The sequence below is a fragment of the Euleptes europaea genome, chromosome 6, assembly GCF_029931775.1.
Source record: "Euleptes europaea isolate rEulEur1 chromosome 6, rEulEur1.hap1, whole genome shotgun sequence".
NCBI classification, from domain to species: Eukaryota; Metazoa; Chordata; class Lepidosauria; order Squamata; family Sphaerodactylidae; genus Euleptes; species Euleptes europaea.
This window is the reverse complement of record NC_079317.1, coordinates 53,533,671-53,561,100: the sequence shown is the minus strand read 5'-3', so window position 1 is coordinate 53,561,100 and position 27,430 is coordinate 53,533,671. Positions and strand designations below refer to the sequence as shown.

The window sequence follows — 27,430 nt, the reverse complement described above, 5'->3', positions numbered from 1 at the left end:
CTGTTAGGGGTTTTAGAATCCTACTTAATTTTTGACAGGACTGTATACCGTTTCCCCCCCACCCCTGGTTTTAGTGTTCTGTTGTTGTGGGTGTTGGGGAGGATGGGGGACACAGATTCTTTCTGTCCCCATGCTGCTGTGGCTGGAGAAAGGAGGCAGTCTGTGAGAGCCTTATGAGTGAAGGGCAGGGGAAGGCAGTAAAGCTTGGAGTCGGTCTGTACATTTCCCATTTGGGATCATGGCCAGTTTGTTTAAGTGAGGGGAGGAGTAAGTGTTTTGAAGTGTGCTTTGCTCAGTCCTGCAACCAGAGGATTTGGAGTTGGACATGCTTTTACCTGCCACCTCCTCCCTCTCCTCTCCCACACATGGCCATTTGTCTGCCTTCACTCCCTGTCAAAGAAAGGAGAAAGCCACACTGCTTCTTCCAGCCACCACCACTGCCTTTCTACCCATCCATCTTCATTTCTGGTGGACAGCAGCATCAGCAACCCAGCTCCTCTTTTCCTGACCTTCAGCCCTGCTTGCCTGCTCTCTTCCCCAGCTGCTGTTACCTTAACCTGCCACAGCTCCCTGAGGGTTGTTTCTGTTGTTATCTGCAGCAGCACAGACAACAGTTCCCATGTTTGGGATTTTTTAGCCCCTGCACCCATTTTTCCTGTTTTAAGATTTTTCTGCAAGCCTGGGGTGTCCCCCAAGTTTACTGAGGAAAAAACTTACTTCCGTGTGAATCGCCCTGATCAGCGGATTCAGGTATCCACAGAACGGGCATAGCTATTAGATATATAGATAAATCTTATGTTGAAATTAGTTTGCAGATAAATTGTTATTTATTTGTATCCTTGTGTCATTTGGATTCCTAGATATTAACATGGGAGAAGGATGCAATTTTGTATCACAAAATACACCTTATTTGTTTAACTCATTTTGTTTTACCATGATGAATTTACAAGCATATTATGCAGTTTTTAAAAGGTTTTTTTTGTAAATGTTAATAGTACAGCTCTCTTGAATATTTGCTTCTTGTGTTCACTAAAATGACATCAAATTGCTTTTGTTTTGTTCAAAATTTATGAAGTGAGTGGATTGTTAAGATAAATTAGCAAAGTTTTACTACTAGCAGTCATTTTAGAAAGGCTCAGAGGGTAATATAAAACATTAAAAGAAGTGATTGTAGCCAAGATGATAGGCATTGATATCTTTAATCGCATCATTAAGGTAGCATACAAAAAGGTGACAAGAGATTGCTATCAGCATGTGTGTCCATAAAGCTGTGGGTTATTATTGAACATGAATCAACTCCTTTGTTAACAGAGGAAACTTTCTGTTTAACTTGAAGTGGTATTGCGCTCTCTAATGGGACTCAGCTCACTCAGTATTTTTCATACAGGTCTAACATATAGTACTTAGCTGAATAAAAACAGTATGATGGATGATTCACTCAAATGTTGTTTACAGGAAAGACAACACAGTGTGTGGTGAAAATCTTCACTAGGTATTCACTTAATCCCCTGCAGTTTTTACAGACAGCATAGTTCCAAATTTAATAATATGGTGTTATACATATTCATATAAATGTGACTCCCTCTCCAAGACAATGTTTCTCTGATTTATAATTTTTAATATATATATTTATTAAATTTTACAATAATACAACATTAAAAAACAACCTTCTTAACAAACAAATATTGAGCAGTACTTATAAAACCTATAAAACATATAACTTTCTAAATAATCACTTTCTTTATGAACCACCACCACTAGAATCTAAACTTTTAAGCGTGGTCTCCATCCTGGATATAGTGGGATTCCATATTCTATCCAATTTATCTATGTTTTTGTTATTTTGATAGTTAATTTTTACAGACAGCATAGTTCCAAATTTAATAATATGGTGTTATACATATTCATATAAATGTGACTCCCTCTCCATGACAGTGTTTCTCTGATTTATATTTTTTTTAATGTGGCTCAGCTTAGTATATAATTAAATTTTTCTATGGCTATGCTTCCTTCTGATTCTTGAAATTGGTACAGTAAAAAGCAGACTATCAAGAGGTCGCTAGAAGAAATGCATAGTCCTAGAAGACTCGTTGAAAATTAACTTCCATGTACAAGAGAAAGAACCCTGACCTGGATAGCATGATCTCATCAGATCTCAGAAGCTAAGCAGGGTCTGCTCTGGTTAGTATTTGGATGGGAGACCATGAAGGAAGTCCAAGGGGACTGCAGAGGCAGACAATAGCAAACCACCTCTTTTCGTCTCCTGCTTTGAAAACCCTAAGGGGATGCATAAGTTGGCTGCGACTTGATGGCACTTTTCATCATCACAACTGAATGAACAAGTTGTTTGTAGTAAGGTAAAAGACACTGCAAGTCCCAAGCTACTTTGTATGATGCCTAGTTTGATTTCTCAATACAAACAGACCTGCGGTTTATTGCATTCATTCAGATAATCACTTTTAAAGTCATGTATGGGGAAAGTAACTAGCAAATACACCTACTTGAAAAGGTTTAATTTGAATGAATAAAGTTGTTCATTCGAAAAGAATGGATATAGGTGATCTAAATATTTTAGATATGTTTCCTAGTCTTTTTCTGGAATTTTAATTGACCAGTCTGGGAAGAGGGCGAACCAGGGTGAACAGATGTGGTCGGTGATCTGGGTGCTGTTTTTATTACTTCACTAAGTGAGGAACTGTATGTGAAGGCTGGTTGTGGGAAATGAGAACAGTCAGGGACAAGTCTGTCATTGCTGCCTCTTATACAATTCTAAGAGATCATATAGCTTGCACAAACAAGTTTCTGCGTCACACTGGGTTCTTACATCCTACAGACCTGGCTGCTTCCCCCCCCCTTCCTGAGAATCAAAAGGGAGCCAACTTCTCTTATTGTATATATAGTATTTCTGGTGTGCAGGGGCTGGGGATTGTGAGGTCTTGGTGGGAAAACCAATGGCTCATGGGGTGGGGAACTGCCTGGGAGGGGGTTCCAGATTGGGAGAGTAAGCTCTTGGCCTCTGGGCTGTGTATCAGTGGCAGTGATCTAACCAGTCTGAACAGACCAGGTTTCTCTGAACTTTAGGACATCTCTCCCTCTTTTTCAGTGTTGTGGTTGGTCAAGGGCCAGAGTCATGATGAGAGTTCTGATAAATAGCTTCTTATTGTGTGCTTCTTAATGCGAAGAGTTATGTTGAGCTCAGGCTCTGAATATTGTTTGCTGTGCATTTTTATATTGACCACTAAATAAACTGAAGGCCCACATGGAGTCATGAAAGGGAACAACAATTTTGAAAATCCCACTTCCCCTCTTAAAATCTCCCTCTTTGGGATTCTCTACCTTTTCATGGACTTGAGCATGATGATCTCGCCCCTTTCCCCTTTGACTGACTTTCTCCTACTCTTTCATTTAGAAGTTGTGTTTTTCTGCATATCTGGGATTTCCCTTCCCTGTAGGATCCCTTATCTTGTCTGTGGGTGGCCTGGTTTTGCCACTTTCATAATATACAAAGGGGCTAGTTGGTTTACTGTTAGATAGACGCCAGTTATAGCTTCAGTGTAGGCCCTCTTTCAAAGCGATCTGCATTTCTTGCATCAATCACACATTTCGCCCCCATGAAACATAATGGAATTGTTATTTTAATCTACTACCATATATGCTTGACTGGTGTGTTAGAGTGTACCCGTCAGTGGTGTTGTCTACATCCATACTAATCAGCATAATGATTTAGTAGCTCTGTTTCCCTACTGGATAATAATGTAAGAATCACAGGGTTTGTTCAGGTGTCTTGTTGGGCGACCAAGTTGGTTATCAAATATAATATATCCAGCTCAATCTGTGGGATAAATTTGCATATCTGTGTTTACTATAGAAATGGATCATTATGAAATATGGAAGGTAGATTTTTTCCCCCTCCTGACTTGGATGGTAGTATTATTACTACCTCAAAGAGAGGAATTCTTGTTCTAATGCGAATACTGTCTTATGCTAAGCATTTTCCTAATGAGTCTGGAAACAAGTTCAGCTATTTGGTTGAGAGGTTAACTTCATTAAGCAGATATATCTGCATAGCTACTTGTTTTGCTTTTTACCGACTATGTCTAGGGATTTCAGTTTGTGAGGGAATTGTAAAAACATTTCCCAATGTGTTCATCATAGTCTTCATATTGGTTAGATATTGTTGTCTCTAAATTATTAAAGACTATTAGAGGCTGTTTTTATTGCTTAAGAGCTATCAGTCTTAATTTAAATTTGTGGTTCAGTTTTTCTAGCATAACATTTAGGACAGCTATCACACTTGAGTAATCTTTTAATTAAAAAAACAAACAAAGATGGCTTTGAATGGAGCTTCTGGATCTTTCCATTACGTAGGTAGCATTAGTGTTTCGCATAGAAGCAACTGGATGAATCTTTGATCAGAGCTACTGTGGGACTGGGAATGAAGCCACCCTCTTTTGGAGTGCTTTGTGTGGAGCATACGTATTTTGTTCTCTCAGTATTCAGCACTGTCCACATTCTTAAGAAAAGAGTTGCCATGCTCTGGGAATAAATGAGTAGTTAGCAATGTAAGCAATATGTTAAGCATTTGGGGAATGTCTGGTGGTTTCAGCCAGGATTGCAGTATTTCTAGCTTATCTTTTAAAAGGGGAAAGACTTTCACATTTCCAAATGGGGTAATTACCTAAACCCTTAGATATTCTTAACAGAGTAGGATTTTTAGATACATGTGTATTGTGTTGCACCTAAAAATGGGAAGTGTAGATGATCAATATATTGAATTCTCAACATGGCCAAATCTGTGGATTCTTAAATCTGGAGACTGGAGCCTTGAACAGACAAGACAGATCTTTCTACAAACCTGAAAAAGCTCCAAGTTTGCAGAAAGTTCTGAAATCTTTTTTTTTAAAGGCGTTTAACTCTCCCAAATAATAGATGTAGCACCTGTAGCTTTCAGAAACGAATGGCTTCAATTGCCATTGCTGGGCGACCACAACAATATTGCCAGCTTTGGTTTCTGTCAGTAAAAGGGGAGGGGCAGGGGCCTTTCTAGGGCTGTTTTGGCCTTTGAGGGGCTAGGTGTGGTAACAACCACGTGACTTGATGACTCACCCAGGACTGGCTGTTGCTGCTGTTCGACAGTAGTCATCCCATAAAAGCCAGTGGTGTAGTGGTTAAGAGTTCCAGAACAGGATCTGGGAGGCCCAGATTCAAATCTGCTTTGGAAGCTCACTGGGTGACTTTGGACCAGTCACACATTCTTAGCCTAACATACCTCACAAGGTTGTTGGGATGATAAAATGGGGGAGAGGTGAATGGTGTAAGCTACTTTGGATCCCCATTGTGGGGAAATGCAGGGTATATCAGTATAGCCAAAGGCAGATAAAAGATCAGTTGATTGGTGGATGAGAAGGAGAGAAAGATGCAAGCAAAAGTGAGAATATAGGGGTTACTGTGAAGAGGGAAAGATGAAATAGTGTGGGGAGAGGGATATAGGAGAAAGTGAGGTGGCCCTTCAAGACCTTGTGGGCTCTCCACTCCATAACTGGGAGAGGAGAGAAAGTTGCACTCCTCAAAAACATTCTGTGGGATCCAAGCCAGTATTAACTCTGGAAGTGAAAGTGAAGGGATGGTGAGGGAGGATTGAGGGTGGATATGGAGTATCCATAGTTAGCAGATTAGGCAGCAACTATGTCTGCGCTGAGCACCTCTTTTAGTTTTTTAAGAAAGGGAATCTGAGTGGGAGGGGAGGGGCAGGTCTTGCTGAAGTTGAAAATCATCTGCCTGGATCTAGCATGAGGCTTTTTACTTGTCTCCCAGGTGGAGTTCTCTTGAAATCATATTGTGGCACCATTTAAATGGGCCAGTACCTCTACACCAGGCCTCTACAGTGGGCTGCTGTGATGTGCACAATCATGGTGATTCTGCCAGAATTTGGGTTTCCATTGTCCATCTTTCATAGGATAGATTTAATGTTCTGATGCTGGTATTTTTCTGAGATACTGTGCTTCTGTCCTATCTAGAATAAGATTTTGTGCCAGTTTTCATATTGGTCCATACTGAAAGTGTGACAGAATTTATGCACTGGTCACTTACACATAGGTTCTTTGCCCTGGCTTGGATGCTATTGAGAAGTGGGGCTTTCCCACAGCAGTGTGGTGCTTCCATGCTTCTTTTGGGGTTTCCTTGTCTTTCTTGCAGTCTTTACTGACTTCTGTGCTCCATTATTTTAGGAAAGATCTCACAAAATCCAGGATGGCACCCATGTGGACAGGAAAATCCATATCTTGATCACACACGAACAAACGGTGCTGCCTTATACTGAATCGGACCCTTGGTCCATCGAAGTCAGTATCGTCTATTCAGATGGGCAGCTGCTCTCCAGGGTCTCAGGCGGAGGTCTTTCACAATCACCTACTCGCCTGGTCCCTTTAACTGGAGATGCCGGGGATGGAGTTCAATGGGCTGACTCTCAAGTTCTATGATCCCACTGCAAGCCAAAGCCCATTCTACAAGGGCACCATCCCACTGAGGGATCTGGGAGAGTTTTCTGCTGGGGGGTCGACAGCATCTTCCCAGTCCCTCCCACATAAATCACATTTCCCCTGCTCCAGGTCCCTCAGCAGCCCCCCCCCCCCACACTACTGGAGTGCTTTTTAAAAAATCAGCAGTTGACACATCATCATAGTATTATAACAATCTGTGTTTCAGGTTTCCTGAATTTCCAGCTCTCAGGTTTTTTTAAAAAAGGTAAATATTTATTTCTTTGAAAAATGAAACTTCGGAATTCAGACAATCCCATAGATTGATGCTGTAATATTATAACCATATGCCAGTTGCCAATTTTTTTAAAAAAACCAAAACCCGTGGTGTGAAAAGGGGGATGGCTACAATGGACAACTATGGCAAGAAAAGCAGGGAAACCTGCCATGTGAAAGTCCTGTTGCTGCTCACTTCCAAGTACCGGAAAAACAACAACAGCACAATTTTCAATGCAATTATATATATTAAGTGCAAAAGGTGTAAAGTGGATACATAAACGACAGACAATACACAAAGTATGCAAAGAACAAGAAGATTCACTTAATCAAGGTAAGTACTAAACGTTGTTGCCATTAATAATCTGTCAATTTTCTTTTACAGAGTACAAGGTTCCAGGTAAGTGCAATAGTCCCAAAATATATTGAAGACAAATAAGCGGCAAGAAACAGCTGGAAAGAAGATGAAGATGGACGGACGTATTGTCTAGATCGTTGTCCACGTTTCGCAAAGGCTTCATCAGCTGATTACTTTCTCAATAAGAATTCTTATACATATAAATTACCCTAATAGGTACAGTTCCAACTTCCCAGGGGCTTAATGACGAGTCGATGTGAGAACGATGTGAATACGTGGACAACGATCTAGACAACACGTCCATCTTCATCTTCTTTCCAGCTGTTTCTTGCCGCTTATTGTCTTCAATATATTTTGGGACTATTGCACTTACCTTGCACTCTGTAAAAGAAAATTGACAGATTATTAATGGCAACAACATTTAGAAAAAGTTAAACAATTAAAATACAGTTAAAATATAAAATTCGGTTAAAAACACATACACAATACTAGAAGGAGGGCCAATAACAGATATTGGGATATGCCAGATGAAACAAAAAAGTCTTCACCTGCTAGCGAAAAACACTGATAGAGGGAGTCAGATGAATCTCCCTGAGGAGGGAGTTCCAAAGTTTTGGTGCCATGACCAAGAAGGCCCTTTCTCTGATTACCACCTGTGTAGCCTCAAATGGCAGATGTAACCAAAGCAGGGTCTCCAAGGATGACCAGAGTGAGCAGGTAGGTATGTATGGGAGAAGGAAATCCTTAAGGAATATTGGTCCCAGGACATTCAGGGCTTTAGAGATCAGTACCAACACCTTGAATTGAGCCCAGAAAGAAATTGGAAGCCAGTGTAGGTGGAACAGAACTGGAGTGATACGGTCCCTATGACCCACTCCAGTCAACACTCTGGCCACAGCATTCTCTACAAACTGAAGCTTCTGGGCAGTCCTCAAGGGCAGCCCCACATACAGTGCATTGCAATACTCTAATCTAGATGTTACCAGAGCATGCACTACAGTGGCAGAAAAAAGGCTGCAGCTGGTTCACCAGCTAAAGCTGCTGAAAGGCATCCCTGGCCACCACTGCCACCTGCTTATCCAACAGGATGCCCTGGTCCAGGAGCATCCCCAGCTATGAACCTGCTCCTTTAGAAGGATTGCAACCCCGTCCAGAACAGGGGATAACCCATTTCCCAGGTCAGACTTTCCTCCCATCAGTAGTACCTCTGTTTTGTTGGGATTAAGTTTCAGCTTGTTATCCCTCATCCATTCCAAAATTGCCTCCAGGCACCATGGTTTCCATTGCCTCCCTGGGATCTGCTGGTAGGGCAAGATGGAACGGAGTGTGATCTGCATATTGGGGGCAGCTCAGCCCTAATTTCCAGATGCCCTCTCCCAGCAGGTTTGCATAGACGTTGAAAACATGGGGGACAAGATGGAACCTTGAGGAACCCCATAAGCCAAAGGCCAAGGGGCAGAGCAGCAGGCCCCAGCACCGCACTCTGAGACCTACCCTTGAGGTAGGACCGGAATTGCCACACAACATTGCCTCCCTGTCCCAGAAGACCATCCAGAAGGATATCATGATTGATGGTACCAAAAAGTGCTAAGAGGCCAAGGAGAATTAGCAGGGTTGCGCTCCGCTTGTCCCTCTCCCTGTGCATGTTATCCACCAGGGAGACCAAGGCTAATAGTAGTAATGCTAAAGGAATCTTCCTAGACAGCCTGTATCTTAATCATGTGATATATACTAATAATAATTTATTATACAATCTTGGTGTTTTAAAAAATAACACATTGTTGGTGGTGTTAAGATACTAATGGGAAAGGAAAACCAAAGACCTGGTTGTTGGCTGCTGGGCAAAAGAAAGCAGAAGAGGGACAAATAATAAATGGTTGCCTGGGCATAGATATCCTGGTAGAATGTAATCTGGTTAATTAGGCAATGATTTTAAACTTCTCATGGAATTATGTGCAAGGTATACTAGTCCATTTCCTGTGTCCACAAGTTCCATTTATACTTTACAGACTATATTACAGCAATAGTATAGTAGGCTAAAGATGCCATCATTCTTAGTAGAAGAGTCTGAAGTTGAGGGCCCATGTTATTCTGATATGTATGTCATACTCTTTAATATTGAAAATGTTGTATTTTTCTCCCCCTGCATACACTTATAGCCCCGGGCTGTTGCTGGTTTTAGAGGGACAGTGCGGTATGCATCGGTCAATGCCCACAGGAACAGAGTGAGTATTAGTACTTCAGTTAACCTTCAATACTTTGGTAATTTAGTAATTGACACCACTGATAATGTTCTTATGATACCTTTCTGCTTTCCCTTTCTTATTCTGTAACTGATTTTTACTTTGGAAATAGTGTGTCATGAAACATCTCAAATGTTAGCAAAGGAAACTACGTTACTTTAATCAGAATGTTCTGGCTATAGAACTATTAGTACAGTTAATATTTGTTTTAATAATTGCATGTGGGAACTCTGACCCTGCGCTGTATCTTCAGCTACACCATTAATCTGATATTAGCTTTTTATGATTTCCTTTTTTATTATTTGGAGATGAATGCATTTATAAATATTTTGTGATCCTTATTTAATCTGGGCCTTTCAAATTTAAGACTTTTATTGTAATAGTAAGATTTTGGATTCCATAATGTGTGTGGCACATTAAAGTAAAACATTTCTCCTTTACACAACTTACTATCTAGACAGTAGAGTTTTGGCTGAGAAATTCCTCAATATGTTGAGGTAACAAGGAAACATAGAGTTGACTACATTACAACATTCAGTCTACTTTTTCCCTACAGGAAATGGGACGTCATGACGACCTCTGGTCCCTGTTTTACATGTTGGTGGAATTTGTGGTTGGACAACTGCCCTGGAGAAAAATTAAAGACAAGGTCTAATCAGAAATAGTACCAGTTGAGATGAACTGAGGAGAATGTATTTGAATGCATGAAAATACCTTATAAGAATCATTAAGTTCAGAGCATGTTAAGTCAAATCTGTTATTTAAAAATATTATTTTAGTGCATTATTTTAATCAAGCCACTTATATAGTAAAGGGCTTCATTTAGCTTGGCTAAGATTAACAAGCCATCTGTTCATAGTTCAAGAAATTGTGTGTGCAGAATTTCATACCTTGCTTCATGTCTATCAAACAGTTGTTTTGAATTTGTTATTAGATAAAATTAACTTAAACCTGGGCTTTACTATTTGGCAGAAATTTGGTGTTATTTCAAAAGGCTTTTTTGCACTGAAGGAAGGTGCCACATTTAGTGAGCGAAGTTGTAAGATTTAAACCCATTTAGCGTCAAAGCTATTAGGCTGGATCCTGTGATCATCTGTGAAAGGCACTGACTGTCAGGGATATTTCATTTGTGAAAGGCACTGATTGTCAGGGATATTTCCTGCATTCCATTTCTTCCAGGAGTCAATTCCAACTCCTAGAAGGTTGGTTCCTAGGGTTAATGGAAACTGCTTAGATTAATAGCCAGCACAGGTCAGAGGCCTGCACCAAGGAGTGGAAGGAGTAGGGGAAATTGCACTCCTGCCTCTTACACTGGTGCAGCTGCAGCTTGCAGAAGAGTATTTTGTCCCCTTTCCTCTCCTCAGTAAAACCCCTGACCTACATGGCTATTAGTCCTCATGGGTCCTGCAGTGCTGGGAATTGGCTTTCCTGGGGTTGGAAGGAACTGCTGCGGGAGAGTTTTAAGGAAAAATCCTGGATACAGATCATGAGATCCAAGCTGTTAAGGAATTATGAAGTCAGATCAGAGATATTACTATACACAAGAGCATATGAGATGTATCCTATGATCCGTAGTTGTGTGTAAATGTTTATTATGAAAAAGGAAAGTGTGGTAATTGTTGCTTCCTCTTGCTTATAGGAACAAGTAGGCTCTATAAAAGAGAGGTATGACCACCGGCTGATGTTGAAGCACCTCCCTCAAGAATTTAATATGTTTCTAGATCACATTTCTGTTTTAGATTATTTTACCAGACCTGATTATCAGGTAAGATTTTATTTAAATAATATTTTATAGAAAATAGTCTGTCCATATACTTCATTATGCTGAATGAAGAGGGCCTCCTCCTTCTAACTCAAATTTAAAAGTTTACAGTTATTCTAGTATGTTTGGCAGGGCTGAATATCATTCCTTTGTAAGCAAAGGAATGGAAAATGGATTCCAGTGTTTGACTTTCATAGAACTTCTGAAGTACATAGTTTAATTTGGATTTTTCTACCACATCCCTCCCAGGTTAATTAATAATTCCAATTTCAGATATCACTTTAACAGTTTGAAACTGGAGGCATGAAATCCTGCAGCTTGCAGAAATGTAACCTATTCAGCCATGATCTGTAGAGTCCTGTTTCTATTTCAACACATTCTTGTAAATATTTAAGTTTACATTCATATATCTCTCCTATCCAATAGTGAAAGTTAATTAGTTTATGTTCATTATCATTGTACCCTAGTTCTTCTGTTCTGTCAGATCATATTTGAACAATTCCTTGGCAGCCTGATTAGGGAGCTGTTTAAAGAAGCAAAACTTAACAGTAGTGGAAATTGATAAATGTAACATATTTCTCTTTCTCTATGGCCTTTTATGCATGGCTGTTTCCCTCATGGTCACGCCCCCAGACTACTTTGGGGCTTTGTTTGGATTATGCATGCATTTTCTGACTGTCAGAGGTTGCCTCGCTCTCCCCATGCATTTTTCCCGCATTTTCTGGATGCTGTTTAACATAGCGATAATATTTAATTCTAGGCATGTGTGCTTGGATATATCTGGTCCAAATAGACATATGGATATATTTGGGGCCTGGATCCATATTTGGGACTCTGTGCAATACTGGTAACCTAATCCTGAATATTCCTGGAAATATTCAGGAATATCTAGTGCCAGTGTTTTAAAGTGCCAGACTTAGGTTTTGTGTTTTGTTTTTTTGGCAAGTTTCCTGGGCAACAGATAGGAGGGGGGAGGGAGACAACTGTCACAGGCAAATGGGATCACTTGTTAGGGGGAGCTTGCCAGGTTGCTTCTGCTGGATTCTATGCTTTGACATTGGCTCTGTTGGCCTGGACTCCATTCCCTTGCTTCAGGTGGTTTGTCATGGATTCTCTGGTTAGACATTGGATGTGATGGGCTTGCCAAATTGCCCTGTGGGTCTGCTGGGATTCTCTAGATTGACATTGGTTCTGTTGGGCTTGTTGGTTTTGTTTCCACTGGAAGGCTTTCGGCCAGTGGTTGCCTGCTCTTGTGTGTTTGGCTATTCTTTGTCCTGGAGAAAGCATGGAATTCCTCCCCCCTCAATAGGGAACAATGGAGGATGGCTGGGGTGGGGGCACTTGGGTCCCACAGCATTGGACCCCTTGGTCCAATTCACTTGAAACTTGGAGGCTGTTCAGTGGATAGGAAGCACCAGCTCAACTGCAATTTTTGTGTCATTTGCTTGAAAATCAGCTACTTAAATCCTACAGAAAGATTCCCCATAGGGAATAATGTACCCAAATAATTTTGGAATCCTGGAAAAAAAATATAAATACTGAATTGGTATTGGAGACCTTAATAATCTGGAATACTGATAATTATGCTCTCTCTGAAATCCGGATCTGAAAAATACCGATTTTTTCCCCCTGTGGTGTTCATCCCTATTTAGTTATGTGCAATAAGGAATATTTGATAAGGGTGTTATTTGCAGTGTATTTTTCAGAGCTCAAGGTAGGATTTTCTTAGAGCAAATGTTTATACGCTACAAAAGGCACTGATTATTTCCATACTCACTTGAATAGGGTTAAATAATTCTCTTTGCTTTTAATAGCTTCTCATGTCCGTCTTCGACAACAGCATGAAGACTTTTGGTGTGACAGAGAGTGACCCCTTTGACTGGGAAAAGAGTGGAACTGATGGCTCTCTAACTACCACCACCACTTCAACTACTCCTCAGCTGCATACTCGACAGACCCCAGCTGCAATAGGGTATGTTGGAGCATTTCAATTCACGGTAGCTAGTTAATGATGTAGCATTTGCAGCTTTTTTTGTTTGTTTGTGTGTAGTTTTGCTCTTAAGGTTGCCAACTTCAACTGTAGAGACGGTTACAGTTTAATCCCTCTGTAGCAAGGAAAACTTAGCAGGCCCTTCTTTGCCCATCATGTTACGTAAATAATGAGAAAACCAGATATGTTCTTTTGACAAGCACATGTTGACAAGCATAAGCATTCCTGATTTTGCTGAATGTGAAGCAAAAGTGAAGAAATGTGAAGAAAAGCAGATTGCTCAATTTCTATTTTGAAGAAATAGAATATTAACAGAATTGGATCGTCCATAGTGATACCTCTTTGATAAATGGCCATAATTGACATATAGAAAAGAGCAAGAGTCCAGTAGCACCTTAGACTAACAAAATTTCTGGCAGGGTATGAGCTTTCGTGAGTGGAAACAGAAAGGAGGAGTGGAAACAGAAAGAAAAGTGGGGTGCTCATGATTTATCATGAGCCATTACAACTGCTTGGAAGTCATTCATCAGTTAATAAAAATGATTTATCAGTTAAGTGGTACAGCCTTACTTTCAATAAGGTTATGCATTTTTCATTCCTTATAGAATTGCCAATGCCACCCCAATACCAGGAGATTTGCTGAGAGAGAACACAGATGAAGTGTTTCCAGATGAGCAGCTAAGTGATGGTGAAAACGGTATCCCTATTGGAATCTCTCCAGAGAAGTTACCAGAGTCTCCTGGACATCATCACACTCAGGAAAAGGATGTGTGGGAGGAGATGGATGCAAACAGGAATAAGATACAACTGGGAGTCCGTAAAGTAAGTGATGTACCTGATAGGTCAATAATATTCAACTGTTTCTTGCTTCTAATGTGTTAGCTTTTTTTGGTTTTGGTTTTTTTACTGGATCAAAACAAAGCACTGTACTTCCCAGTACAGGCCAGTCAAAATCCCCTGAAAAACTAGGGTATGATGGTATGACGGACGGGCTAAGTTCAGCCTCTTCCTGGGACCAACCAGTGAGAGCAGATGAAATGTTGGTGAGTGGAGAGTTGGAAAACAGCAGTTAAGAATGGCATTTGGGAGTTGGCAGTTGGGGAGTTGAGAGGGAAAATGAGGATGTCTGAATTAGTGAAACTGTGGAGAAGAGCTGCTTATAGTGGGCTGAAAATAGTTAATTTGTAACCCAAAGGATCCCAGTTGCGGGAATAGGACCACAGTACAAAATTCAGTAGAAGCAAAACATTGTAACTTTTATCTTACTTTCTTCAGTGTTATGTTAATACCATAAATAAAAGTTGACTTCTTGTTTTGTTTAACCCTATAGGCTGCATGTCTAAGGGAATGAAACACACACGCATAATTTAATCTCCCTATACACACACGCACACACATTTTTACCTTCAAGTCATAGCTGACTAATAGCAGCCTCTTAGGGTTTTCAATGCAAGAGACTTTCAGAGGTGGTTTGCCATTGCCTGCCTCTGTTTAGCACCCCTAGTATTCCTTGGAGGTCTCCCATCCAAATACTAGTCAGTTGCGGGGCTGAGTGTGTGTGACTGGCCCAAGGTCACCCAGCAAGTTTCCATATGAATAAATGGTGGCAGCATGCGAAAGGAACAGTGTTTGAGCCCCGAACCCCAATAACTCTGTGTAACTGAGGACCTATTATTAAAGGGGGCTGGGCTACTTTATCTACTGGTGCCTCTGTGAGTGACAACGAGGACCTGAGAGGGGAAATGATCAAGGATCTATATATTTTAAAAGAGAAGGGTGGTGAATGTGATATCCTGACTACTTGTAACCCAGAACTTGAAAGAGGTTTTAGAGGGTGGTAGGCACTCTGGCCTATTACCGTATTTTTCGCTGCATAGGACGCACCTCACCATAAGACGCACCTAGTTTTTAGAGGAGGAAAACAAGAAAAAATCTTGTTTTCCTCCTCTAAAAACTTGTCTTATGGAGTGAATGCCGGCTGGGCGCGTGCGCGTCGGGACAGAGAGAGCCGGCGTTCCCCGCCCCGATGGCCAGCTGGGAGGTGGGCGGGGCTGCGCAGAGCCGCGCGTGCGCATCGGGATGGCGTGAGCCGGCATTCCCCCCCCAACAGCCAGCTGGGAGGCGGGCAGGGCTGCACAGAGCCGTGCATGTCGGGACGGCGTGAGCCAGCATTCCCCACCCAGATGACCAGCTGGGAGGCGGGTGGGGCCGCACAGAGCTGTGCGGCACCGCCCGCCTCCCAGCTGGCTGTCCAAGTGGGGAACGCCGGTTCGCACCATCCCGACACGCATGCGTGGCTCTGTGCGGCCCCGCCCGCCTCCCAGCTGGCCGTCCAGGCGGGGAACGCCGGCTCGCGCCGTCCCGACGCACACGTGCGGCTCTGTGTGGCCCCGACCGCCTCCCAGCTGGCTGTCGGAGCGGGGAACACCGGCTCACGCCGTCCCAACGCGCAAGCGCCCAGCCGGCATTCACTCCATAAGACGCACAGACATTTCCCCTCACTTTTGAGGAGGAAAAAAGTGTGACTTATGGAGCGAAAAATACGGTATGCACATCTAGCTTCCTGTTTCTTCAAGGTTTTTTTTTTCCAGTTATGCATGCATTTTGCTCCCTCTAATGGTCAATTGGATATAACACAATTTTTATGAATAACAAAAGGCTGCTGATTTAAACTACAGGGAGACAACGCTTCATTTAAAGCTGTGTGAAGTCGAATTGACCATCAGAAGGAGCAAAATGCATGCATAACTGAAAAATAACCCCAAAGAAATAGGAAGATAGATGTGAGGAAACTGAGAATGCATAAGAAGCCAGCTTGTTCTCATTCTCCTGCTGCTTATACTAGTCACAACAACTAAGGTGGCACTTTTGCTGATGAGACATTCATTTCCTTGTATGTGTGAGTTGCATATTGTTTGTAGATAGTATCAGCCCTTGGCATGATGTCTGGAAGTGTGATAATGTACTTGTAGTTCTAAATGCTGAATAGTAGATCAAAATTTCAACTTAGGATAAAGAAGTAACTTTAAGATCACAAAGATTTAATAATAGCCCCAAGTGCAAACTGACTGTTGCTCTGTAAAGCTTAGATCAGCTTTGGTGGAAGATCAGCCTAATGTGAAGTCAGTCATCTGACGGTGTCTAACTGCAGATGGTGTCTTATTCCCATTGCATTACAAGCTGGTCAAATGAAAGAATTGAAATATCTTGCTCATAAATACTTTGACAGAAAGAAAAGCTGGGATATTATCCTGTATACATTATATTGGCTGTCTTCTAATCCTAAAGGTAAAAAGAATGTGCATTCTTTTGTTTCAGGCTGCTACAGAAGAGGAGAATAGTCATGGACCAATTAATGGCATGCTTAATGCACCAAGCCTAGGTTCTCCAATTCGAGTCCGCTCGGAGATGACACAGCAAGAAAGGGATGTCCCCCTTGTTCGGAAGTTACGATCAATCCACAGTTTTGAACTGGAAAAACGTCTGACCTTGGAGTCAAAGCCAGACACAGATAAATTTCTGGAAATCTGGTATGTAACAGTTTATTTTGTGCTAAATTTCCTTCAGTTCTAAATATCATGTGGAAAATTAATTTGATCTGTTCTTTGGCACAGATTTCACCATTATTCATGCCCTTTCCTTGTAACAGTTAGGAAAGTAATCCCAGACTTCAACTGGAAGAATTATGATGTTCAGATAATTCTGATTTGCTATGTCACTAATGTTTCTTTTCCCTAGCATGGAGAAGAAGAAAAAAGAACTGAATGCTGGAAAAGAATCTGCTGCTGCTGCTTCTCAGAAAACCCCTTTGCCTGCAGTTACTTCCTGTAATGAACACGTTTGGCACTATGATGAAGAGTACCTGCCTGAAGGTTCCAAGCCTGCTTCCAGGTATTCTCCAGAAGACAGAGATGGTGGTGCTAGCAATGGATATGTGGCTGTCAATTTAAGTTCCTGCCAGCAGGAGTTTGACTCTAAGGAATGGGTGATAGTGGACAAAGAACAGGACCTGCAAGATTTCAGGACTAATGGAGTTTTAGGGCATAAAACAATTGGGAGCCCCTCCGATGATGAACCCGAAGTGCTTCAAGTCCTTGAGGAGTCTCCACAAGAGGACAAGTTTGGAGCTCTTGGCAAGAATGCAGCTGAAGGGGCAGCATTGGATCTAGCTGTTGAATGCTGTGGTGTTGCAGCTTCTGAGCAATTTACAAATCAACTCGAACTCCCAGTTGGAACTGCTGGCCAGCTTCTTGCTGCCACACCCACAAGTCTAATGGAAGCCCAAGCAGAAGGGGCTCTCACTCCAGTAAGTGAATTGCTGATGGCTGTTGCTTGTCTCTGTTATATTCAAGCCATGTGAGAAATCACTGATTGTTTATACATTAGATATTGCTTTTTCAAAGTTGAGAGTTGCCCTACTTTCAATCTGATTAATTTAATTCTTACGAGGATAGTAATTAACAAAGCTTTGCAACAACAGTTTTCCAGGATTTATTATGTGTTGCTATTATGTCCACAGTTCTCCAAGTTAGATTTAATTAAAATACACACTAATAATGAAGTAATGAGCAATACAAACTTGTTAAGATATATGTACAATAATAAGTTACAAAGATGGTGGCATGCTTTAAGAATCATGAAACTGTAAAGGTGCTTTTGCGATATCCATAACGGAAACATTCTTGTTCCCTAGCCTAAGAGTGAGCAGCTTGTTCAGCTTTGAGGGCCACCTTAAAAATGGCATATTTAACTGCATAAAATTAACTTCAGTGCCAATTTTATTGTCTTAGCCAAGCTACTATTGCTAGAGACATTGCAGTTATGGCAAAGTAATCCAAAAACATTTACCATCAGATATGAATACATGTGTCAGCTCTTATACTTCCTCCACTTCTCAGTTCCTTCATTCTCAGCTGCTGTCAGTTTCTTCCTCCTCAGTCCACTGTTCCACCCCTCTCTCAGTCCCAGTTCTTAGTCAATTTTGGTCACCACACCTAAAAAAGGATATTGCAGAGCTTGAGAAGGTGCAGAAAAGAGCAACCAAAATGATCAGGGGACTAGAGCTACTGCCCTATGAGGAGTGGTTAAAACACTTAGGGCTGTTTAGCTTAGAAAGAAAGCGATTAAGGGGAGACATGATATAGATGTCTATAAAATTATGCATGGTATGGAGAGAGTGGACAGGAAGAAGCTTTTCTCCCTCTCTCATAATACCAGAACTTGGGGTCATCTGCTGAAGTTGGAGGGTGAGAGAGTCAAAACAGATAAAAGGAAGTATTTATTCACACAACATATAGTTACATTGTGGAACTCCCTGCCCCAGGATGTGGTGATGGCTGCCAACTTGGAAAGCTGTAAGAGGGGAGTGGACATGTTCATGGAGGACAGGGCTATCCATGGTTACTAGTCAAAAGGAATACTAGTCATGATGCATACCTATTTTCTCCAGTATCAGAGGAGCATGCCTATTAGGTGCTGTGGAACACAGGCAGCATGCTGCTGTAGTCATATTGTTTATGGACTTCCTAGAGGTACCTGGTTGGCCAGTGTGAAAACAGACTGCTGGATTTGATGGGCCTTGGTCTGATCCAGCATAGCTTTTCTTATGTTCTTATGCTGTCCTCTCTTCCTGCCAATAACCTATCCTAGGACCTATATGAGTTTTTTTTCCTCAGCCAAACTAAATGTATCTCTGCCTTGAATATCCATTGTCAAGGAATATATCTATGCTTAAACTAGGGGCTATTTTTAACTATAATTTTTAACGTCCTTCTGATCCTCATTAAGGGTTTGTGTGACCATGATTAACATAGATTCTACTGTGGTTCCTAAGAGAAGGGATTGTCAAACCCACTGACAAGATGTGAGAATTAGCCCTGGAAGCCTTCAGGCTCCCAAATGCCCTCTTTTCTTTTCTCTCCTAGTGCATAGCTTGGCAACTGAAGATGTGTGCATTCCCAGTAAGCCACAGTTTAAGTCTGAACCACATACTATGGTATGGTCTTTTGCCTATAAAGCTATCCTGGTTTGTAGGCAAGAGAGAAAAAGAAACATAGTTTGTGATTAGATACAAAAACAAGCTATGTTTCATTGGTAGTGTGCAAGTTTCTGAGCTGTGCATGATTGTTTGGGGGGGGGGGAGAAATGGGGCAGAACCAAAAACTTCCAAGCCTCATTCCCATAACAACAAATCATGGTTAGCTGCTAAGATATAAATGTGGCCCATGACACAATGTCAGGGGTAGTTTGTTCTTAACAGGAGGGAGTATACCTTACCTTTAAGGGACTGGCTTTATCTGTTTGGAGGAAATGTCTGGAAGCTGTATCTTTGGCTCTAATCTTCAAAGTCTGGTGTATAATGGTCTGAGGTAATTTTAATATATTTTGATCATGCTGACTTTGATTCTGGGTGATGCCATCTTGACATTGTTGGAGAAATTGATATATTCAAGATGGCATCCAGTATACCCTCCCAGAAGGAAAAGGACCTAATGTGTCCTTACAAAAGGCAGGGCAGTATTTTTCCCCTAAATGTAAGAGTGCAGGGAGGCCAGTTATTCAAGCCACCTAACACATGTGAAGGAAATATGTTGTTGTTAATGAGATTACTTAAATTGTGCTGATTTCTCTATTAATTATTATAAGCGATCACTTTATTGTCCTGATCTTGCAAAAATGAAATGTTTCACAAAAAAATGGTGTTAACTGTCTCTCCATTACACCTTTCAGCTTTTCAAGACATAATTTCTTACTTTTTGTGGCATGGACATGGACATTATGCTAGCTATACACTGTATTATTTGAGAATTTGAAGCTTTCTGGGTCAGGGGTGTCATCTCCACTTAGGGTTGCCAGCCTCCAGGTGGGGCCTAGAGATCTCTCAGAATTATAGTTGCTCTCCAGTCAACAGAGATCAGCTTCCCTGGAGAAAATGGCTGCTTTGGAGGGTGAACTCTATGGCATTATATCTTGCTGATTTCCCTCCCCTCTCCAAACCCCTCCATCCCCAGGCCCCACCCCTATATCTCCAAGACTTTTCCAACTTGGAGTTGGCAACCCTATCCCCACTTGAGTAGTCCTCCTGTTTTCCTGTCAAGAGCCAGACACCAGGAGAGTTGATTAATCTTGCTTTTCATTGGATAAACTGCCTTTAACTGATAATTCTAGACTTAATACACACTAAGACAAGGAGGCCTACTTGCCAATCAACACTAGTTCTCTTTGTTACTGGCCTCAGCATCAACAACTCGGTCTGCTGTCTGGAGTGGGATCCCTGCCAGAATCCTTTAACTGCAGTTTCAAGTCACTGGAACTTTCATGCAGGGTTAGGCCATTAGACAGCTATGTCTCCACTGTCTTTGGTGGAAGTTTTTCCTGCCTGGCAGAATCTAGTCTCCTTAGTCTGTGGAGTCTCCAGGTCTTGCTGGCTCCCCTTCTCCCAGGCTTTCTGCTAATGCCACAAGCTGGTTCTTCCTTCTCCATTTCTTCCTGCTTCTGCCTTTTAATTCCTTGCTCTTACCCTATTCTGGAGCAGTCATTTATTCCTTAGTAGGCTAATACGAGCAGCTGTTGCCCCATCCTGCCACTGGGAGCCTGATTTTACTTTTCCTACTTTCTATAGTGGAACTTCCGCTTCTTTTAAATGTAAAGGTGTAGTCCCCTGTGCATGCACCAGGTCATTACTGACCCGTGGGGTGACCTCTCATCCACTTCTTTTAGGGCTGCTCTTTTGCTCCCCTCCCCCTTCCTTAGGGTGCAGTATGAAGTGACAGAGAACAATGGTGCAACTACTATCAGAAACAGTGTTTATGGAAGGGGAACATGATATATGTCATCAACCATAAAGTGCATTTGGTAATACTTGTTTATTGAATCTGTATTGAAATAGGTATTTATTCTGTAAAAACATAGCCTCTCGATAATATCTAGAATTACACTAAATCAGTGTGCTCTCAGGTGTCTTCTAGGGTTACCAGCCAGCAGCTGGCAACCAGCAAGAGTCTGGGGGGGGGGGAATGACATAGGGGGTGCCAATGGTGCAACGGCATTAGGTGACCTCTGAGAAAAACCCAGAAGTGCCATAATGCTGTCACACCAACTGCTATTTTTGACTTTCGTTATCTTCTGCTGGCTGCTGGAGCAACGACAGGCAACTGAAGCTGGCGGCAGGAGATCTCTTCCCCCCCCCAGTGGATAATGGCAAGCATAGTGTCTCGACAGGTACAGCTGACTCATCAAAGATAACCTTACATCTAAGATGAAAATGTAAGACCTAAGAAGAATGGCATAACACACAAAGAAGAGTTACCTACTTGTATTCTGTTTAATTCAATCAACCCCAAAAATATTCAGGAGAAACTAGATTTATCAATGATCTCTTCAGTCCCAATGATCATACCCTTGGTGCTACAATATACTTAATCTTTTGGAAAACCTACCAAGAAAAAGCACACCTACATAATGCAGTGGCAACCAGGTAAAGAAGATTATGGCAGAAGTTGGCCTGAAAGTTTCAGTGAACTTCTGTAAACTAGAAGAGTCACAATGATGAAAACACTCCTGAAATATATTAAAGTTGGGTTACTTGGTTTAACATTAAGCTAATTTACTGCAGGATTATTACTAATATTTATTTATTTGTTTATTAGATTTGTGCCCCAGCACTGTCAGGCTCAGGGCAGCTTCCAACATAATAAATACAACATACCATATATATAACATCAACATTAAAATATACAGCTAAGACTTTAAAACTATGTCCAGCATGTGAAAGAAACTTAAAGAATATGTTTGCATATGATGATATTGGCACTGATAAGCAACATTGTTCTTTGATGCCTATGGTGAAAGGAGAATTTCAAAGCTATGGTTGGCATTTTAAAAAGAAAATAAGCTTGCAGGTGACCATTCAACTTGATTGTTACCTAATTCACAGTTTACCATCATTGGATAGATATATGGATTATCCATTGGACATCACCAGGAATAATACAAGATTATATTGCTGTTCTTGTAACTTATTTTATTAGAATCACAAATCTGCCTCAGATTCAACAGTTGCTAGAAATAAGAGTATAATGAAAAACGGTCAGTAGAAAACTTTCAGGAGGTCAAGCATCTGAGGCTAACTATGTAAGTTCCCCCTTCTCGTCAGAAGAGTGTACTTTCAGTTCTGATAAGAAAACCTAGTGGAAGATACTACCTGCATCAAGGTTATGTGTGATGACCGATGTTTTCCTATATCTTTTTTTTTTGTATTTGAGGGGCAACTGGGTGTTCACTTTCTTGAAGACAGGCACTGTGCAACAAGAGCAGTTATTGACACTGTAACATGAACAATAAAAATAAAACTCTGACGTTTTCCAGTATTGAGGAGATAGATTAATGTCAGTATGTTAAACATCATTGATTAATCTACTGCATTTGTATCTGCATGCTATTGAAATAAAGAGCAGTGGGTAGCATCCTGCCATTCTGGGTACAGAAGGTGTATTTCTCCTGTGTTGCAGCTGCTCTTTTTGACCCATAGAGCGATTGGTCTCAGGACTCTAGTGGAGGAATAGCTGTGCTGCTTGGGGGCTGGAGTGATGTGGAACAAGGAGTTGGAATTGCTGCTCCTTCCTGTACTGTATGAGTAACTCCACTGAGGGGCAGCAGTTTCATCTCCTTGTCCCTCCTTCCCCCAGCCCTCCAACCCTCATGGATCTATGTGTGGATCCTGCGACCCTAGAGGTAATCTTCCCAACAGTCAGAGGGAGCTGCAGCAATGGAGGAGCATGTGGGGAAACTCTTGTGTGCCTTCTGCACAGAGATGATGGGATGCTGTCCAGTATATCTAAAATATGGTATGATGTATGACTAGCTGTAACTAGAAGTCAAAAAGTATGTGCAGCACTAGAAATGAACTCTCTGCCTCTAACTTCATCTGCCATTGAAGAAAATGTTTAAAAGGGGACACATTTAGACTTACGTTTGAATAGCAGCATCTTGAATCAAGATTCTTCCTGATGGATCCAACTTGCTTTGAGTGGGAAAAAAATTATAGATCCTTTGCCCTTATTCTGGCAGTATCACTGACTGAATCAGCACCCAGTGAACCTTTGAAGATTGTGAGTTGGAACACAGCAGCTGAATGGCTCTGTTTGATTAGAAAATGCCACTGTGATATGGTGTGTTCCAGTACAAACAAGGGCAGAAATAAATGGAACAATTTTTCTCTTAGTGATGAGGACAATGAAGAAGGCTAGATATGTAGAGTAAGGTTTGTTCAGATTTCTCCAACAAGTTTACCACTGCTTCTGTAACTACAAATGGGAAGCCATTGTTTGTTTCATAGTTATTGGCTCTTATTACTTGTTTTGAGTTGCTTCACTAATTTGCCAGCACCTGCTATCTTTTCAACATATAAATGATATTTGTACTTCATTGAAGCATGCTGTTAAGTTATACTCCTTACTAATATTTCATTCTTGCTTAGTGAGTGATTCCATATGTTGGGAAGTTTTAGAAATTAATTTCTATAGCCAAAAATCTACACTTAGACAGAAATAATTTTTCCTAGATCTTGTAGAACTTAAATTCTGTATATATTTTTGTTCAGATGTATGCCATCTTGAAAATATGAAATTCTACAAGGGTAACAAGGTGGTATCACTTGGATTCAGAACAAGCATGTTAAAAATATACAACTACTGAAGAACACTATGTACTCCAAGTGGCAAGGTTCTTCTTTAGTGTGCCTGATTATAGCAAGACTTGAGGAAAATATAAAGAAGATATTTTTCTCTTGTCTTTTAAGCCTCCAAGTATAAAATTAAGATAGATTCCAACAAGTATAGTATTAATCAGTTCTTTTAATTTACGAAAAAATATTAATGATGCTTGGATATTGCACACTTTGTCAGGGTTACAGTGCTATTTTAACAGAGTTATACCCTTTTGACTTTAATGGATTTATAAGGGTGTGATTCTATTTAGAATTACACTGCTAGTCTGTTTGAACTTATTTGAACAGCACATCTAGTATGGAAACACTCTAACCCTAAGCACTTACCTTGTTTCGTTCCACATGAAGTTATCATTTTTGGTGTTTATTAAAACAACAACTTTATGTAGGACAAAATGATGCATCAATACTCAGGGTAAGAGTTTTTATAGAGATTGCAGTGATGTTTGTATCTGAGATGTTTTCAGTGCAGATTTAATATATGCACATATGGAATTCTTAATCCCCATATTGTGTCATTCATTGTAACCTCTTTATTTCATGCCATGATTTTGAAATTCCCAGTCCATTTTTCTGAGAAGTCTTTTAATAATTCTGTAGCATACTGGTAAAGTACACCATTCCTTGACAAGGGTCAGTATGACAATCTTTTTATGTTGTAAATGCTTCTGCAGAGTGTTTCTTTCTGTAAACGTTCTGAGTTTGCACTCTCAGAGGGATCAAATGAAACGTGGGAGGCAAGTGTTACGTCAGGAAGAGATAATGACATAATTATCTGTTTTTCTGCTACAAATACTTAACAATTGCCAGTCCTTACTCTTTAGAATATTAACAGAAAAAGTGAACTATAAAGCTACATGCTGTAACCAACTTTAAGTGTTCTTAATATAATATTTACATCATTTTTTCCTTGCCATGTTGTTGTTCTCGCAGCTCTACTCACCTCACATGCTGCATTTCTCCACCCCAAGAATTTCAAGTCCCATCCTCCGTACCCTGAGCCCTATTACCCATCTCATCACCTACCTGGAACCAAAGAAAGAGGCTGGCTTTCCAAGGAGTCAATCAGCAGAGAGCCACTCTTCCTCTTCCTGGTCAGCTGCCCGTAGGCAACTTCCTGTTATTCCCAGTGGAAACAAGTTCCCCCCTGTCATTCGCATCTCAAAAGCACAACTCCAGCAGGTGAATGCATCTTCATCTTCATAAAAGCAACTCTACTGTGTCAGTCATTTGCTAAGTTATGCAATTCCTGTGTCAGTCATTTGCCCAGTGCACTATTGAATCCAGCAAATGCAGTATAAAAGTATCTATTGGTGTAAAAGCATCTTTAGGAAAAGAGGCTGAAAAATATTGCATGTGAGAAAAAAATAAATTAGAAGTTTTAAAGTTGAGACAATAGTGCACAAAACTACAAGAGCACAAAACTACAATAGTCAGAGGACAGGACAGAGGAAGCAGGCATAGAAGATAATGCTAGTTATTTTTAACTAATTGACTTTGTTTATACCATGCCTTTCTCGCCAGCAGGAACCCAAAGCAGCTTATATTGTTTTCTTCTTCTCCATTTTATCAACACAACCCTATGAGGAAGGTTATATTGAGAATGTGTGACTTGCTCAAGATCACTCAAAATGCTGCCATGGCAGAGTAGGGATTTGAACTTGGGTCTTTTAAATCCTAGTCTGACACTCTTAACGGCTATAGCATGCTAAAGTGTGAAGGATAATTTTTTACTCGTTTAATTTTTGGAAATAAGAACAAGGAGTTACAATTGGTTAGAATATCCATTATGCTGCATGTTGATATGTTTATCACATCTTTATGAATGCATAAAGCAGCTTGACTCTCACTTAAGGATTGATAGGGTAATCAACATTGTTAGGATATTTCTGGTCTGAGACACCACGTTTGGTAGCAAAGCCTGTAAATGGGACATTTTTACAACACACAATCTCATAATAGTGGTAATTAGTGGTAATCATTTCAGCAAAGCCAGACATGGTACAGAATTAATGGGAGCTGCTTCTTCCCATGCTTGAATCAGCTTCAGCATAGATGAAGTGATTTGCAGTGAAGGACAAAAATGCACCCATGCTTTCAAAATATAGCCTGTCAGTTCAGTCCTAAACAGAAGTATAGCCTTCTAAACCCATTGACTGCAATGGATTTAGGTTGTAACTCTGCTTAGCAGAATTATATCTTTTAGCAGATCTCTTTCTCAATACCCCTGTATTAAATAGCATGTAGTAGGGATGAGAAATGAGAGCCAGCATGGTGTAGTGGTTAAGAGTAATGGACTCTAGTCTGGAGGACCGGGTTCGATTCCCCACTCTTCCACATGAAGCCTGCTGGGTTACCTTGGACCAGTCACAGTTCTCAAAACTCAGCACACGCAGAGGCAGGCAATGGCAAACCACCTCCGAAGGTCTCCTACCTTGAAAACCTTATGGGGTCACCATCAGTCAGCTGTGACTTGACGGCACACACACCCACAGAGGGATGAGAAATATAGACTAAGTAATGTTTTGCCAAGGCACTGGTAAATATATTTATGACTGAGATAGTGTGTAATGTCAGTGGCAAATCTGTTATTTATTTTAATGGCTGTGAATTGTAGCTCAAGTCATTAGTTCAGTCTACTTGAGCAAAGCAAGGTATGTGTAATAAAAACTAATGGTAGGATTTAGTAATATTAGATAGGGAAGATTGTTTTCTCAGTTCTTTATACAATGTCCAAGCTAATTCTCTTTCCAGAGGAAGAGGTTACTATTCAAAATAATTGATGCAATCTTAGAATTGACAATAACCTCAGAGGAATGTTCTGCTTGCAATGACTATTACACAGTGTGGCTTAACCTCTCATTTTAACCCATCTCACCATAAATATCATGTAAAAAGGACATTTTTGCTCATCTCTTTATATTGTTTTAAATGCAAAATATTTCATATGGCATAGCTGATGCTATAATGCATGAATCTATTTGGCAAAAAATATCTCAAAAGAAGCTTTTGTTGCTGATGTAAGAGGATCAATGGCTGATGATAACACAATATTGCAGGTATACTGGTGTGAACATTCTGAGTGATTCAAATAATCAGTGTTTTCTCTCCAGCATCAGTGTTTTCTCTGCAGCATCAGTAGTTTTATTACCCACATCTGGATGGTTGTTAGTTTATCCTTTTTTGTTTGTCCATGCATGAAACAGCAGTATTGTTTAAAATTCCCTACTGCCTGCAAGATGGGGAATTTAATATATTTTTTAAAAATGTGTCTTTCCTGAAATGCAGCTACTCTAGCCTTGTGTCATTTTGTTCCTACTGGCTAAATAGATCCTGCCCCCCTGCGTATGCCTGTAAACATGGAAAAATCTGTACCCCAACAAATGGGAAAAGATAAATTTCCCAAATAAGGATTCGGTTTTAATTAAAAAATTAAGAAATATATTAAGGGTCACCAGGATGGAAATATTTTCTCTCATAAATTATGAGCAATAAGGTAGCTAATACAAACATAATACAAACTGTTCTGAAATAATAGTGGAGACTGGAAATTTTGTCAGCACTTCCTCCTGTATGCCCTGTTATTTCTCTAACAATAG

The 27,430-nt window shown here is 40.7% G+C and overlaps 1 protein-coding gene across 2 annotated transcripts in view; it reads left to right on the top strand.

The window, feature by feature from the left end:
* The window catches only part of TTBK2 (tau tubulin kinase 2), a 59,900-nt gene that overhangs the window by 24,953 nt on the left and 7,517 nt on the right, over window positions 1–27,430 (top strand). Inside the window, exons 6-13 of one of the 2 annotated variants that reach the window (XM_056851562.1) lie at window positions 9,270–9,335; window positions 9,910–10,002; window positions 10,993–11,118; window positions 12,930–13,087; window positions 13,711–13,927; window positions 16,424–16,635; window positions 16,844–17,411; window positions 24,765–25,013. In XM_056851562.1, coding sequence (XP_056707540.1) covers window positions 9,270–9,335; window positions 9,910–10,002; window positions 10,993–11,118; window positions 12,930–13,087; window positions 13,711–13,927; window positions 16,424–16,635; window positions 16,844–17,411; window positions 24,765–25,013 — 1,689 coding nt within the window. The remainder of the gene's footprint in view (window positions 1–9,269; window positions 9,336–9,909; window positions 10,003–10,992; window positions 11,119–12,929; window positions 13,088–13,710; window positions 13,928–16,423; window positions 16,636–16,843; window positions 17,412–24,764; window positions 25,014–27,430) is intronic. The other variant, XM_056851563.1, reaches the window with a different exon arrangement.